A 17572-nucleotide genomic window follows, 5' to 3' on the forward strand; every position below is an offset into this window, starting at 1 on the left:
AGAACTGCCAAATTTGAGGTACTGTTAAACTCCGTATTGAGCACAAGGAGCAATTGCACTCACTGTATGTGAATGCGTGGTGTGGATTCACAAACACCTTTATTCTCAGTCTGTGCTTCTTTGAAAAGAATATACCCAGAGGGCCTGTCAGGTGTACTGTGACATCTGCACATTACCAAGACCACCCCATACAGCATGCAGTTCCCACTTTGGAAGAGTGCACCCGAGTGGAAACCACTGTTTTTATGCAAGATGGGGCAGCACCTCTTGTTGCTCGCCCAGTGAAAGATCTTCTTAAGTCAATTTTCCTCAATCTCCAGGAATTTTCCAGATGAATGGTCTGCAAAACTGCCTGATCTGAGTCAATGTGACTTTTAGTTCTGGGGATATCTATAGAACATGTTTACCAAGGACACATTTGGTTTCTACCTGATCTGAAGGCCAGTATAAGGGAACACATTGCTCAGATTAGACAGGAGCTGCAGCGAGCAGCTGTTGACTAAGTCATTTTACAGATGCAGCATTTTGTCAACGTCTCTGGTGTTCATATTGAACAAATTGTGTAAGCGGCAGTTAATAATAAAATCAACATTATGCCTTTCTAACTCACAGGACCGTTTCTACCCACAACCTGTTCCTAGTCCATTACATATGGGGAAGTTTCTATATGTCTTTCTTGCATTCACATTGCACATTGCCAGATCACCTAGTGGCCAAAATTAGAACTATTTTTTTCCAGCGTAAACCAGTTCCTCATTAACATATTAGCATATCTACCAAGTTTCACTGCCATATGCCAATTACAGCCCACACTACACCTCTGTGAGTAGCTGCACTTTAATTATAAGCACCCAGTAGTTTTGAGGGATCAGATGTTCTAAAGAGGGTGCATAAGGCAGTAGTTCACACCTTGCCAAGTCAGGTGTGTCATCAGGTGTGTTGCTTTTATGAAAAATTATCTTTTTATCTCACTTGCCAAGTTGGTGACATGACTTCTTGTTAAATTCTTAATTCAATTCCTATAAAAAAAAAGTGAAGCCCCCACAAAAGGAAGAGGAAATGAAATGAGACTTCATGTGTTGAGAGGCATGCTATTATTTCAGTGAATACAAAACTGCGTCAAATTTACAAAGAGTTTGGCAGTATGAACCCATTTATCAGTATAATACTGCACCTCCTCTGGTACGGATGCATGCTTGCATTCATTTGGGAAGTGTGTCAAAAGCTGCTGTATCCTATCCTGAGACAAGCCAGTCCAAAACTGTAACTGGTCCTTGATATAGCCACTGGGAGAGCTAATATCCAAGCTGGTCTCTCACATGTTCTATTAAGGACAGATCTGGGGATGCTGTTGGCCATGGCAGTACCTCAGCGTAGGCAATTCCTAGAGACACATGCCACGTGTGGGCAAACATTGTTCTGTTGAAAAACAGCACCACGGTACTGTTGCATGAAGGGTGATGAGTGAGGACACAGGATATTGATGATATACTGTTGTGCTGCCAGTGTTTCCTGAATCACTACCAGCTGTGACTTTATCGTACCTAGTGGCTACCCCACACCATGACACCAGAGTAGCACTGCTGAGCCTCTCCAAAATGCTGAAAGAATGTTACCCCTTCCCTGGTTGCTACCACACTCGCCCATGATGGCCATGGGGATTAGTGCAGAACTATGAATCTGGCATGTATGAAATTCTGGTTGCCGTGTAGAGTTTTGTGGACCAGCCATGCTGTGCCACTCCCAGTCGACTTCTCCGAAATGGTCTTCTCTAGTGTAGGAAATTGCTAATGACTTATAACAAATTACCAAATGATGACTGAACACACATTTTCTTCAACCATCCATTTCCAGTTGTTTATTTCATAACTGCATTTATAATTCAGTCCATTGATAAAATGCTAATATGTCCTTCCTCTATGAGAACTCAAACAACAGCGCCACCCAATCTAACAGTAATATAAAAGCTTTCTTACATTACATTAAGAACCATAATTTGTTTTTCTTCTAAGAAATCGGATAATAATGTCGTGATTCTGGGTCCACGGACAGCATACACGATGTCCAGCAAGTAGTCAGCATTCTCCTGGCTTCCATGCACTGCAACTATATCTTTCCTCATACACTCTCTCTGTAGGAACAGACACGATATGCACAGTAGGTCTGTCGATATTTGACTCCTCTACTTTGCTTAAACATTGTGAACAACTGTAGCTGACATGAACAGTCTTCATATAGTGGAACAGGACTTAACCCACAATGTCCTGTTACACTACAAACCGGAGTCTTGACGATGGATAAGCCTGCCTTCATGCCCACATACAGTCCAATGTTTGGCCACTGTCAAATCTGAATGCCCCACAAATCTGGATATTGCACAGTTCAATCGGTTGGCCAAATGGAAACAAAAAAGGAGGCCCTTCCAAACTCAGGGTGTTGATAACATGCCTTACACGAGTAAGAGGCATCTTTGTGTTCTTCACAGTGATCACACAACATCAAATGCTGCTTAAATCTCTAATACGACCTGTCAGATATGGTAAAAACACTAACACACTCCAGTGGCTGTTCTAACAGTCACAGAGAATGTCAACTCTAATCATTTACATACTTGCCAATGGTATCTGTGTGTACAAAGTTATGTTGAAATTTGACCTAAACTTACTGGTTGTTTCACTTTTTTTGTCAGGCAGTGTATCACACAACATAAATCCCAGACAATTATAATAATTTTGCAGATAATGAAATGATTTTCACTTTCTTTTGGATCATATTTGCAAGGTGAAATCAACTGCATTGATTCTTTGTTGGCTTCAAATCAGAAATAATGTGATCATCACTCATTTACCAAAAGATTAGATTGCTACTCAACACAAAGATGTCACACTGGGTTGCAGACAGGCACAAAAAAGACTGTTACACACTGAGCTTTTGCCAAAGCCTTCTTCAGAAAGGAAACACACACACAGACAAACATACACCACTATATCCAGCCATAAGCCATTAACATGACTGCGGGAAATCCCAGTCTGGCACAAATCTTCATCTGTTGCCATTGAGTTATTTCAATGCCCCAGTACAGCAAAAGTCAGAAATTTGTTTTGTGAAGTTTTCCAGTTTTGTACTATTCACCAAATGAAGTTTCTAGTTTACTGTCAAAAGCTGTTAATGTTGTATGCAATTTTCTGTATATCTGAAGTATTTTTCCTAACATAATTTGTAGTGCTGTTGTAGCTTTTATTGTTCTTCTTCCAATAATCAAAAGGATTTTTAAGTACTCATACCACGAGGCCAAGTGTTGTAAGTTCAAAACAACCACCACACCAAGTGTTTTTCATTCATTAGAAACTATTTCAAGGCTATGACTAATTGCTACACCACATCCATTCTCTCAGGGGTTCCTCTCCAGAGTACACCCCACTCCAAAGTGAAAAATACACACACATCAAAAAAAGTTTTGCATTACCTCGGTTCTGAGAGTTCCAGAACCTGTACAGAAAATTGGAATAGAGATCAACATAAATATCATTTCTGCCCTTTTTATTGCTCATGAAAACAGCACATTGCATGTTGTACCACCATACAGTGAGACATTCATCAGGTGGTCCAGACTGCTGTATGCACCGGTACCTCTAATACCCAGTAGCATGTCCTCTTGCATTGATGAATGCCTGTATTTGTTGTGGCATACTACCCACAAGTTCATCAAGGCATAGTTGGTCCAGATTGTCCCACTCCTCAAAGGCGATTTGGCGTAGATCGTCCATAAACAGCCCTTTTCAGTACATCCCATGCATGTTCGATATGGTTCATGTCTGGAGAACATGCTGGCCATTCTAGTTGAGTGATGTCGTTATCCTGAAGGAAGTCATTCACAAGATGTGCACAATGAGGACACAAATTATAGTCCATGAAGCCAAATGCCGATATGGTTGCACTATCGGTCAGAGGATGGCATTCACGTATTGTACAGCTGTCATGGCACTTTCCATGACGACCAGCGGCATATGACGGCCTCACATAATGCCACCCCAAAACAGCAGGTAACCTCCACCTTACTGCACTCGCTGGACAGTGTGTCTCCGACGATTGTCTGGTTGAAGGAATATATGACACTCATCGGTGAAGAGAACATGATACCAATCCTGAATTCGGCTTGTTATTGGGCCCATCTGTACTGTGCTGGATAGTTTTGTGGATGCAAAGATGGACCTCTCCATGGAAGTTGGGAGTGAAGTTGCACATCATGCAGCCTATTGCGCACAGTTTGAGTTGTAGCAACGCATCCTGTGGCTGAACGAAAAGCATTATTCTACATGGCGACATTGCTGTCGGGGTTCCTCAGAGCCATAACCCATATGCAGCGGTCATTCACTGCAGCAATAGCCCCTGGCTGGCCTGAGCGAGGCAAGTCATCAACAGTTTCTGTCTCTCTGTATCCTCCATGTCTGAACAGCATCGCTTTGGTTCACTCCGACACACCTAGACACTTCCCTTGTTGAGAGGCCTTCTTGGCACAAAGTAACAATACAGCCGCGAACAATCCGCGGTATTGACCATCTAGGCAGGGTTGAACTACAGGCAACACGAGCCGTGTACCTTCTTCCTGGTGGAATGACTGGAACTGATCGACTGCCAGACCCCCTCCATCTAATAGGCGCTGCTCATGCATGGTTGTTTACATCTTTGGGCAGGTCTAGTGACATCTCTGAATACTCAAAGGGACTATGTCTGTGATACAATATCCATAGTCAACATCTATCTTCAAGAGTTCTGGGAACCAGGGTGATGCAAAACTTTTTTTGTTGTGTGTACAAATAGGCCTGCTCTATACGTTAGTCAGTAACGACAGCTGAGAAGTGCACAAGTCATAATTAAATTTAGCAGACAGATTTGACATAAGGAAATACAATGAAAATATACTTTATTTTCTGTTATTTGTTCCATTTTATAACAAAACAAATAAATGTGTAATGAAAGACTGGGAAGTATCTTTGGCTTGATGTTATATAAGCAACCACATCATATTACAAAAAAGGTTTAGGTAACCCACTTTACAGTTGCTCAGGTATTTATTTTAGTTGACAATGAAATAGAAAATAATAGATTCTGCTAAAGTTGCAGTTAAAATATCAATTTAGTCTATATTTATCACACAACATTCTGTGACAAAAAGACACTTACTGTTCTTTGAAATGCATCACTTAAATTGTTCTTAGCCATCATCCAAGTGCACATGGTATATGATATGAAAGTGCAAGAAGTTTCATTTATAACCATTCATTACTAAGTTTGCAAAAAGCTCTATGAAGCTCAGATGGCTGCAGCTAGTCCATTATCTTTACTAATAATAGCAGTAAGTGAGTAAATAATTTTATACAGCAGCTCCCCCTTTTTACAACATTGGTACTTAAAGTATACCAGCAGTAATTGCTTCACGTTGCAGATCAGCTAACTGACGACGTAATCTTCCAGCTTCCAAACGAAGTTCTGCTTCCCTTTGTCGCAGTTGAGTTATCTTCCGCCATGCAGCTTTTTGTGGTCCTTGATCCACCACCCATCGAAGATACAGCTCAGACCACAAACCCTGTAAATATGTACAATGGCCATATGCAGTTAGTATAAAAGAACCTAACATCTACTAATGAGTACAGCACTGGGCGGAAAAAATGGAGTTAGGATTGATTCAATTCAAACAAAAAATAATTAATATCTCTGCATTTCACTTTCTATTCTCATGTCAAATATCATTTGCTGCCAGCACACAACACACAATGAAACTATAATCAGAAGCTTGTGTAAGAACAAGGAAAGAAATAGATTTCATGCTAATAATGATAAAATCAAGCTCTGTTGAGGATATTTTCTGAATTAATAGCCTTAAACAAAGAACAGACAGAAGTTAACACAGTTTCCCAGCTATGTACTGAAAGAGTAAAAGTCTGGCATTATACTCTGGTAGAAAGACTAGTAATCTTCATATGAATACAGGGAAACTGGGTGAGAGGGGCGGGGGGGGGGGGGGGGGGGGGGGGAGGAGGGGGGGGGGAATTGAGTAGTGAGGAAGGGATTTGAACACACTTCCATAATTTTGTGCACTCTTAATATGTTTCTTCAGCGATTAGCCAACTGAGCTAGCACAGCAACATTTCAGAACACACTCAGCTTTGCTCTTCCTCTTGAGGTTTGTGTCTTTGGCACTCCTTAATTTTTATTCATAATGATGAACACTGGCTCATTCTGATGGATGTCAGAACAATGGAACTGTTGGTACATCTGTTGAGTCATGTTCAGAGTGTGATGATTAATACTAACCTCCCAGCTGTCGTCCTATTTAATACCTCAACAGCTTATAAACTGTAGCAAGTTAAGGGTGAGTGAACACTACTGGTGATGGAAATTGAGAGTTTGATATCAATGCATACTCTACTGCAGAATAAAAATGTGATTCTGGAAACATTCCCCAGACTGTAGCTAAGTCGTGTATTCACAATATTGGAGTGCTAGTCTTGCAGGGTTCACAGGACAGCCTCTGTGTAGTTTTACAGTAGGAGATGACCTACTGGGAGAGGTAAATCCATGAGAACAGGTTGTGAGTGCTGCAAAGTGAAAATTTCATTCAGTGTTGTGGTTAATTATACAAAAAGAAAAATTCACTCGAGAAAATTATAAGACACAATAGCTTGCCAGTACAAAATCCTACAAGGCGAAATATTTAGCACTGCCAATAGACTGTTATAAAAGTATACAACACTATCATAGCTTTTAGAGCTATTAGTTTCTCCCTCATGGAGCAGATGGGGATAGGTTGGAGGAGGATGAAAATAAGATGAGGTAACTTGGACCCCAAGTGTAGAGGGACCTGTCTGTTTTGGGGACAAGGGGAAGATGTCAGAGTGAGAAGTAAAGATGCATTAAGATGAAGAGAACTAAATAGTAAATTAAGAACTACAGGGAAAGAAAAATAAAAAAGGGGGAGGGAGGGGGCAACAAAGGTGAAAAAATGAGAGTATTAAAGAAAACCATTAAGTGATACATAATAAATGGAAAATATAAGGAAGGTGGTGATGAAAGAAGAGAGGAGGAAATGTGTTAACAGAGGTTAAGTCCAGGAGGATGTGACAGTGTTGAGGGGCAAGTTCCCATCTCTGGAGCTCAGGGTGACTAGTGTCAGGTGGGAGCATCCAAATAGCCTGGGTGATGTAGTAGGCACTCAGATCCCTTGAGTCATGCGCAGATCAGTAACTCGGTACTGAATGTGATCATTCCCATATAATACGCCAGCAGCAAATACAAGTTGGTTGGTAAACAACACGTGTGGTTTGCAATCCCTTTGATGTCGTAATATTTGCAAGTTGTGGGGCTGTAGTAGATGGTAGTAGATGATTGTGCATGGTGCATGTTTAGCAGCAGGAATCTTGGGACAAGGATAATGGTTTGAGAATGTCATATGGTTTGACTATGAGGAAACAGATGTAGGAAGGCAGTGGAAGGGACAGATGGTAGCGTGGTGCATGATATCAGGCATACATGTTTTGACATTGTGCCCCACTGCAGGCTGTTAAGGAAGGTAAGAGCATATGGAATAAGTTCATGGATGTCTGAATGGGTCGAAGACTTCTTAAGCAATAGGACCCAGTATATTGTCCTCGACAATGAGTGTTCATCACAGATGAGGGTATCCTCAGAAGTGCCCAAGGAAGTGTGGTATGACCGCTGTTTGCCTCTACATATGTACATGATTTGGCAAACAGGGTTGGCAGCAATAGGTGGTTGTCTGCTGTGGTCTACAGTAAAGTGTAAAAGCTGAGTTACTTTAGGAATATACATGAAGACATAGACAAAATTTCTTGTTGGTGTGATGAATGGCAGCTAGCTCTAAAGATGTAAAACTGTAAGTTAATGGAGATGAGTAAGAAGAACAAACCTGTAATGTTCGGATGCAGTATTTCTAGTCTTGTGCTTAACATAATCAAGTCATTTAAATATCTGGATGTAGCCTTGCAAAGCCATATGAAATGAAATGAGCATGTGAGAACTGTGGTAGGGAAAGCGAATGATTAACTTCCGTTTATTGGGTGAATTTTAAGAAAGAGTGGTTCACCTGTAAAGAAGACCCCATATAGGATGCTGGTGCGATCTATTCTTGAGTACTGCTAGAGTATTTGGGATCCATGCCAGGTTGGTCTGAAAAAATACACTGAAGCAATTCAGAGGTAGGCCATTAGATTCATTGCTGGTAGATTCGAACAACATGTAAGTGTTATGGAGGTGTTTCAGGAACTCAAATGGGAATCCCTGGAGGGAAAGTGGCATTCTTTACGAGAAACACGATTGAGAAAATTTAGAGAACCGGTATTTGAAGCTGACTACCGAACAATTCTACTGCAACAAACACAGTCGTTTTCCCTCACTCCATTTGTGAGTGGAACAGGAAAAGAAATGACTAGTAGTGTTACAGGGTACCCTCCACCACACACCATACAGCGGCTTGCGGAGTATCTATATAGATTTAGGTCTTGGGGGAGTTATGTATTGAGGCATTCAAGGCCTGGGTGATAAGGAGGTGCTTCTGAAATTTTTGGACGTGGAGGCAGGAGAAGACAGCCTGGGAGAGGTTGGTGGTATGGGTGTTGAGGAATTTGATGGTGGAGTAGATACATCTGCCACAGTTTCATTAGTCATAAGGAAGGAAGAGTATGATGTGGGAGCAGTGGCAGCTGTCAGAGTGAAGTGTTGTTGCTTATTGGTTAGTTTGTAAGGGATGGGGTTTGGGTGTGGCTTCATTGAGGTTAAATTAAACTTTACAGTTTTTCATGTAAGCGGAGAACAACCACTGGATTCAAGGGACACAAAAATATTGTGCGCGCAGTGGAAAGAGAATGTTCAGAAGTTTATTTTTGTTATTTAGCAGTACATCACTGCTATTTTGGTTTAAAGGACAAGTACATCCATTTTGATACATTGTACTATAGAAACATTTGCAAATGGCTTCACAGCTGAAACTGTGCAGTAATGAAAAAAAAAAAAAAAAAAAAAAGATATTTTAATATATCTGATAGTAGCTAGGGTGTTACAATGTTATCATTCAGGCATGATTTTAGATGTAGCAAAGAATATGAAGAGGAAAAATACAATACTGGGTATGAGAAGATGAAATGGAACACACAAAACAATGGAAGTCCAGGTTGGAATATCAATAGTATTATGAAAAGGAGAGCTTGCTAATCAACGTGTCATCTTGACGGTGAGTAGCAGTCTGTCCTCTTCAGAATAACACATGAAGTGGTAATGAACATTAAGGAAAGCTAACCAAATGAAAGGTTGAAACTGGTAATCTGAAAGTATAAATGTGATTGTATCTGACAATAAAATCTTTTTAAATTATAGTTTCCTGACTTTTCCAGAACGGGAGCAATCCGTAGTATAAAGAAATCTGGAAAACTCCAAACAGCTAAGATTGCTAGTAAAGTATTTATTTACATGACTGATTTCGGTAAAGTTATGTTACCCTCTTTGGATCTTCAACTTTACAATACTGACAACCATTGTTCATGTTCACACCACAGCTGAATATAGACTGTCCCCCAACCAGTCTGTATTTAGATAGGGTATAAGTATGAACACTTGCAGTCAGAACATTAATTTTATGTTTTGTGTATACAGTTATATATACATACATACATTAATCCTTGTTCGATAGATCATAAATGGCATTTCATAATGGTGTGTAACGTGTCACTTTAACATAAGTTTTTGTTACACAAATTAATTAATTAATTAATTAATTTTAATTTTTTACAGTTACTACTTCATATCTAAGAACTCATCTAGTGAGTAGGAGGAGTTGTCATTCAGAAATTCTTTTAATTTGCTTTTAAATGTTGGTTGGCAATTTGTCAGGCTTTTAATACTATTTGGAAAACGACCAAAGATTTTTGTGGCAGCATAATTCACCCCTTTCTGTGCCATAGTGAGATTTAATAGTGAAGCTCATCTTTCTTCTAGTGCTGTAGCAATGCACTTCACAGTTATTTTTTAATTGGGATGGGTTATTAATGACAAGTTTCATATGTGAATATACGTATTGTGAAGGTACTGTGAATATCCCAACTTCCTTAAATAAATGTCTGCAAAGTGATCTTGGGTGGGCTCCAGCTATTATTCTGATTACATGCTTTTGTGCAATGAATATTTTCTCTCTTAATGACGAATTGCTCCAAAACATGATGCCATATGAAAGCAGTGAATGAAAATAGACATAGTAGGCTAATTTACTGATATGTTTATCACCAAAATTTGCAATAACCCTAATAGCATAAGGAGCTGAGCCTAACCATTTCAGCAGATCATCAATGTGTTTCTTCTAATTCAATTTCTCATCAATGCACACACCCAGAAAATTTGAGTATTCTGCCTTAGCAACAGACTTCTGTTCATATCTATATATGATGTTATGCCATTTACTGTACAGAATTGTATAAACAGTGTTTTCTCAAAATTTGGTGAGAGTTCATTTGCAGAGAACCACTTAATAATTTTCTGAAAGACATTATTTGCAATTTCCTCAGCTGGTTCTTGCTTGCTGGGTGTGATTACTATATTTGTATCATCAGCAAAAAGAACTAGCTTTGCACCTTCATGAATACAGAGTGGCAAGTTGTTAGTATATATTAAGAATAATAAGGGACCCAAGACTGAACCCTGTGCGACACCATTCTTGATACCTCCCCAGATAGAGGACTCTGCTACTTTTTGCAGACAATCTGTACCATTAATTTCAACCTTTGCATTCTTCCAGTTAAGTATGAATTAAACAATTTGTGCACTGTCCCACTCATACCACAATACTGAAGCTTACCTAGAAGAATTTCACAATTCACACAATCAAAAGCCTCTGAGAGATCACAAAAAATTCCAATGGGTGATGTTCGGTTATTCAATGCATTTAATATTTGATCAGTGAAAGCATATATATCATTTTCTGTTGAAAAGCCTTTCTGAAAACCAAACTGACATTTTGTTAGTACTTCGTTTTTGCAAATACATGATGCTAGTCATTAATACATTACGTTTTCAAGAATTTTGGATAAAGCTGTCAGAAGTGAGACTGGGCAGTAGTAGTTAGCATCAGATCTATCTCCTTTTTTATGCAATGGTTTAACAATAGCATACTTCAGTCTATCTGGAAAAAATGCCCTGCTTCAGTGAGCTACTACATATGTGGCTGAGAATCCTACTTTTTTTTTGGGAATGAGCTTTTAGTACTCAGTTGGAAATGCCATCAATTCTATGTGAGCTTTTACTTTTGAGTGAATTTATTATTTTCCTAATTTCAGTAGGAGAGGTTGGTTGAATTTCAAGTTTATCAAATTGCATAGGTACTGCCTCTTCTGTATACTGCCTTGCATTTTCTAATGAATAACTGGATCTTATTTTCTCTACAACACTTAAAAAATGATTCTTAAAAATGTTTTCTACTTCTGATTTTTTGTTAACAAACTTTTCATTGTGTTTGATAGAAATACAGTCTTCCTGTGCTCTCGGTTGCCCTGTTTACCTTTTAACAATATTCCAAATTGCTTTAATTTTATTGTCAGATGTGCTAATCTCAGGCATAATGCATATACTTCTGAGCTTTTTAATAACTTTTCTTAATACAGTGCAGTAGTTTTTATAATGTTTCACTGTTTCGGGATCATTTATCCTCCTAGCTATAAGATACATTTCCCTTTTCCGTTTACAAGATACTTTTATCCCTCTAGTAAGCCGTGGTTTCTTACAATTATATTTCACTGTTTTCTTCGGGAAACTGTTTTCAGATATACTCAAGAAGGTATCACGAAATAGGTTAAATTTTAAATTAGCATCATGTTCCCCGTACACCTCATCCGAGTCTAACTGTTGCAAACTTTCCCTCAAATTTTAAATTGTTAAATCATTAATTGAACGCACTGTTTTGCATTACTGTGTGGAGCTATATCAAGTACTGTAACTAGCTGTGCATCATGATCAGAGACACCATTCTTAACAGGAAATGTTGTTATTTGATTAAATCTATCTTGGTCTATGAAAACATTATCTATCAGTGTGCTGCTTTCCTGTACTTCCCGAGTAGGAAAATCAATAACTGATGTCAAATTGAGGGGGAAAGAAAACCAAGTAATACTTCAAGGCCAAGCTTTCTATCATTACTCTTTCAGAAAATCTACATTAAATCCCCACAAACAATAATTTGCTTTCCTCTGTCTGACAGACAGCACAACAAAGAATCCAAGTTTTTCGAAAATAGTTGAAAATTTCCCAATGGAGACCTATACATGGCTTCAATTATAAAAGTGCCATTATTTAGTTTAAGCTCACATGCACATGCACATGCTTCTATATGTTGCTCTATGCAAAATTTTTTAGTTTCCAAATTTTTCACACTATGACAGATGTTAACATATATGGTAACTCCTCCTCTCTCCATAGTGTCTCTACTTACATGTGCTAAAAGCTTATATCCACCTACATTTACCATTTCTATACCTGTGACTATATGATGTTCAGACAGGCATAGTACATCTATTCCACCCTCAGTTCCTAAATCTCCTAACAAACAAGAGCTATCTACTTTGTTTTTTAATCCCCTAATTTCAATCAATGTAGGATGACTGAACACTGTTCTTAGCCTAAATAAGTACTCCCATGAGTTTCACTGCCCCCCACCACCACCTCTAAAGATTTTGCTATCATCCCACCCAGTTTACCCTTCCCTTTCCTACTGAGATGCAAGACATGTTTTGTGAAGTCCCACCTACTAATACCATCAACAGGAACCAAACCTATGCCTGACAAAGTAGCTGCCCAAAGAAGCTGATGTAGCTTCATATTTATCCTCCTTATAGAGCTGTTCAATTGGGGTCGATCGTACTGCATGAAATCACGAACCAAGTCAACATCTGTATGGTTCATTGCAGATGCTATTTTTACAAGGTCACACTCAATATTGTAGCCCTGATCCCTATCAATACTGCTTCCCACTCCACCCACTACCACAATATGATCCTGCTTTGTAAAATCCTTGCACAATGATCCTACATCCTCTATCACTTGGCTAAGACATGCACAGCGCTTGAAAATACTTGTGACCTCGTTCCTGTCACCTAATTTTTCCTGCAAGATCTGGCCCACACCTCTTCCATGGCTACTACCTAACAACAGAACTTTCCTCCTACTTTCTACTTTTTTTCAACAGTTGGTTTCCTTGTGAAAGTCTGTTGAGTGCTGACTACACTTTCATCTACTTGAGCCTCTTCCTTAGATGACTGAGGTAGCAAGGCAAATCTATTATTTGTGCTAAAGATGAAACTGTCAGATACCGTTCTCTTTCTGTGACCCCTGTTCCTTACTACCACTTCCCACTTGTCTTCACCCTTCTCCCCCCTTAACCTCATCAGTTCCTCCCTAGCACTATCCAATTCAGCCTGAAGGGCTCTAATCTTCCCTCCCTGTTCTGCTATTTTCCTATCCCTTGAACATAATCTGCAATACCATGGAAGAGACCCATTTACTTTCCCAATTCCCATGCCACTACATTTACCCCAACGTAACCACCTGCCACAACAGCTGCACAGAACCCCAGAACTGACTTTCCTACTGCAGCTCAGCTCAAACACTTCTCGCTCATAGTTGTTTACAATATTTTTACAGTATTTATCTAGGCAATAACAGTAATATTCTATTAACTACAGATCACAAGAGTCACTAAAGTTATGTGGAACACTGATATATATGTATACTATTAATATAGTAATGTAATGCACTTAAACTAATGTTAAAAAATCAAAACTTGTATACCCAAAAAATTTGGCCTAAGATCATGTCTGCACGACAGGTACTTTACGCGTTTTGAAAGGAAATAAAAGATAGAACTTAATTCCCCAAGTAGATATGGCACTACTAAATATATGTGTAATGAAAACAATCTAAATACTTCACTTAATACTTAAAGAAATGTCTTAAATTTGGATGTAAACCTAAGTCTAAAGTATGCAGAAACTGGCCCTTAGATGTTTTCTCCCCCCCCGCCCCCTCCCCTTCGAGAAATACTTTGATACAATTGAAACCTTCAATATATAATATAAAACAGACTCTAATTAACTTTGTTGTGGTGTAATATTAACTTTATTGACAGTTATTATAGAATTAATTACTTATCTTCACGAGATTAATATTCAAGTGTGTGCGATCTGCGCCAGTGTTGCCAACAAGATTTTATTTTTTATTTTTTTAAATTGTGACATATTGCCATCCACTGAGTGTCACGATCCTTACACATACTTTTGTGATATGAAATGATACAAAGTGCAGACGGCAGAGATTGTATGTGTTGTAAATTTGAAGAACCATAGACAGAACACAGTCTTACTAAAACTGGTCATGTAAATAAATTCTTTTCTAATGATCTTGGCTATCTCGAGTTGTTCCAGAGTTCATATTTTACATAAATTCTGCTTACAAGCCTATCAATGCCTCAACTAAATGTTGTGTAGTTACATTTTCTACTTCCATTGTTTGTATCCATAGAACTTTCCAGTATAGTATCAATATAACCGAGCCTCACTTCAACCAAACATGAACCCATTTCCCATAGTCGCTGTGCCTCACTGCTCATTGCTAAATGTGATGGAGCCACATAATCTAATGCCATTTGCATCTAATTATCCAGTATGTTGTTACAAATGGAAATAGAATCAGAAAGTATGTTTTTCATAGCCTGACAATTTCCAGCCACCAGTTTAGAATCAAAACAGAGCAGCATGAAATGCCCAAACTAATATTCTACAGTTCACATATTTAATATCTTACCAAGCTTACTGGTGCAACTGAGGGCCAAATTACTCTACTGTTAGGTTCATACATTGGGTTAAGCACTGACTGCAGAACATCAGGCCTGTTAACATATGACCACAGACTGACAGTGCGCTCTGCAAGTTTCAACTGTACCCGCTCTGCTTCACAATTACCTACAAATGTACCTGCAACACACAACCAGAACTTTTAAAAATGAGGTAAGTTGTGTTTTAAACCATATAAAAATATTCTCAAGCTTTTATTCCTAAAACTGGGCTGCAGAAATAGATAAGCAGTGGAAAGTACTAAAACATTTAAAACTATGAAACATAAATATAATAAAAATATTTAATGATATGAATAAAATAGAAAGAAACATTCCACATGGGAAAAATATATTAAAAACAAAGATTCTGTGACTTACCAAACGGGAAAGCACTGGTAGATAGACACAATAAAAAAACACACAAACACACACACAAAATTTCAAGCTTTCGCAACCCACGGTTGCTTCATCGGGAAAGAGGGAAGGAGAGGGAAAGACGAAAGGATATGGGTTTTAAGGGAGAGGGTGAAGAGTCATTCCAATCCCGGGAGCAGAAAGACTTACGTTAGGGGGAAAAAAGGACTGCCTTTACATATTTCTGCTTGTGTGTGTGTGTGTGTGTGTGTGTGTGTGTGTGTGGGCGCGCACTCGAGTGTATACCTGTCCTTTTCCCCAACGTAAGTCTTTCTGCTCCCGGGATTGGAATGACTCCTCACCCTCTCCCTTAAAACCCATATCCTTTCGTCTTTCCCTCTCCTTCCCTCTTTCCTGATGAAGCAATCGTGGGTTGCGAAAGCTTGAAATTTTGTGTGTGTGTTTGTGTGTTTTTTTATTGTGTCTATCTACCAGCGCTTTCCCGTTTGGTAAGTCACAGAATCTTTGTTTTTAATATATAAAAATATTTAATTATGAGATAAAAGCACTAATAAGTTTTTGGAACAAAGGGTTCATTAGTTGGGTAAACAGATGAAAAGCTATGAAGAAAACAGAGATTTGAAGGGATTCAAAAGTAACAGAAAATCCTGAGTGTTCTACAACTAGTAGAACTAGATTCTGAAAGAAAGAGTGGATGATAGGGGTTTAATGTACTGTCAATTATGACATATCATTATAGACAGAACAAAAGTTCAGATTGGGAAAGAAAAACAGACTGTCCTTTTCAGGGCAACCACCTCAACATCTGCCTTAAAAATTTAGAAAAGCCACAAAAACTTAAATTTGTATGGCTGGAGGTCTTTCCAAATGTGAGTCTACAGTGAGTTCGAAACATGTCTGTGAAGTTTTTGTGGATTGAAAAGTATTTTATTTTTTATTGCTCACAATTTCGACGCCTGCCTCCTGGAATCCAAGCAGGTCATATTTACACACAGCCACAGAAAGTTGTATATACAACTGTTGTTAACTCTGGCAAGATTTGTAATTTACGCATCTTCAATAATTCGTGAAATTAATTATAAACGGAACAAAACTTACAAAATATTAAATGGAAAAGAAAAACATCCAAAACCCATAAACCATGATACTAAATTAGTTAGTCACCTACATTATCATCATAGCAGTTCCTAATCTTAACTACTTGGAAAAACCATGTTCAAGGAAGAATAAGTCCTCTATTGCTGGGGACAGTATGCTAAATTCTAGGACTCAAGTTGCAGAAAACCTATACCATCCCCAAACAATCCCAAACCCACTGGGTGTCAGCCTGCTCTTGCTGGGAAACTCACATAAGTCTTGTATCATTCTGCCAGTTCTTCCATAGCTGCCATGTTGTTGGTCACATATCCACTGCATCCGATTGTCCTCTGTGTAGAAATTAAGTCTGGTGGTCAGTGAATCCTTTATGATACTCACTCACTCCTGCATTGTCTCTTATAGTTAGGTTTCTTTTACACTCTACATATTTTCTAAGTTCTCTTCCAGATATCTTATTTGCTACCTTGTTGACCACATGCCATTTGACTTTTGTCCCTGACAGTTACAGTTAGTGTACCAATGACAGTTATTTGAGTCCTCAGATCTTTGTAGGCTGGACATTTTAAAACAATACAGTCTGGTTTACCAAGTTGCTACATGCAATCACATCTGCTGGATGTTTCTTTAATACTGTATAAATATTCAACGTCTGGTCCATGGCCTGTCAGACAATGACTCCTGCCCATAAATGGATTTACATTGTTGATAAGCAACCCCTCCTTAATGTTTGGAAATATGCCATATATCCTGTGATCTGTTGTGATATTGTTCCAGTCTCTTTGCCATTCACTTGCTTTCCATAATTTTAACTCTTGTTTTGTGGATTTCTAACATATCTGAGGGATATATGCATGTGAAAGTTATGCTTCTCATCCATGTGAATGCCCAAATACTTATCTAACTTTATTACACTGGAGTTCCCCTGACTCTCAGAGTAGAATTCTGCAAGTGAGAGAGGCTGCCTTTGAGCATCAGGTAGGCAATCTACATCTGAGCAAGTATGTCACACTTTTATTTCCAGCCTGGCTCTTGAGTCCTCTGCCACCACAACCAATAAGTCATCAGCATAGCTTATTACTCATGACAATTGAGCATTTTCATTCGGAGTTGTTAGCAATAGCTCAAGGCTAAGGTCCCAAAAAATTGGTCCACACATACAGGGTTATTACAAATGACTGAAGCGATTTCACAGCTCTACAATAACTTTATTATTTG

The 17572-nt window shown here is 38.7% G+C and overlaps 1 protein-coding gene across 1 annotated transcript in view; it reads right to left on the reverse strand.

The window, feature by feature from the left end:
* Positions 1-4907: 4907 nt before the first annotated feature.
* The window catches only part of LOC126458139 (myotubularin-related protein 9), a 120723-nt gene continuing 108058 nt past the window's right edge, over positions 4908-17572 (reverse strand). Inside the window, exons 11-12 of the mRNA XM_050094988.1 lie at positions 14854-15023; positions 4908-5587 (exon numbers count right to left, since the gene is read on the reverse strand). Coding sequence (XP_049950945.1) covers positions 5411-5587; positions 14854-15023 — 347 coding nt within the window. The 3' untranslated portion in view covers positions 4908-5410. The remainder of the gene's footprint in view (positions 5588-14853; positions 15024-17572) is intronic.

This window comes from Schistocerca serialis, chromosome 2 (assembly GCF_023864345.2).
Source record: "Schistocerca serialis cubense isolate TAMUIC-IGC-003099 chromosome 2, iqSchSeri2.2, whole genome shotgun sequence".
Classification (NCBI taxonomy): Eukaryota; Metazoa; Arthropoda; class Insecta; order Orthoptera; family Acrididae; genus Schistocerca; species Schistocerca serialis.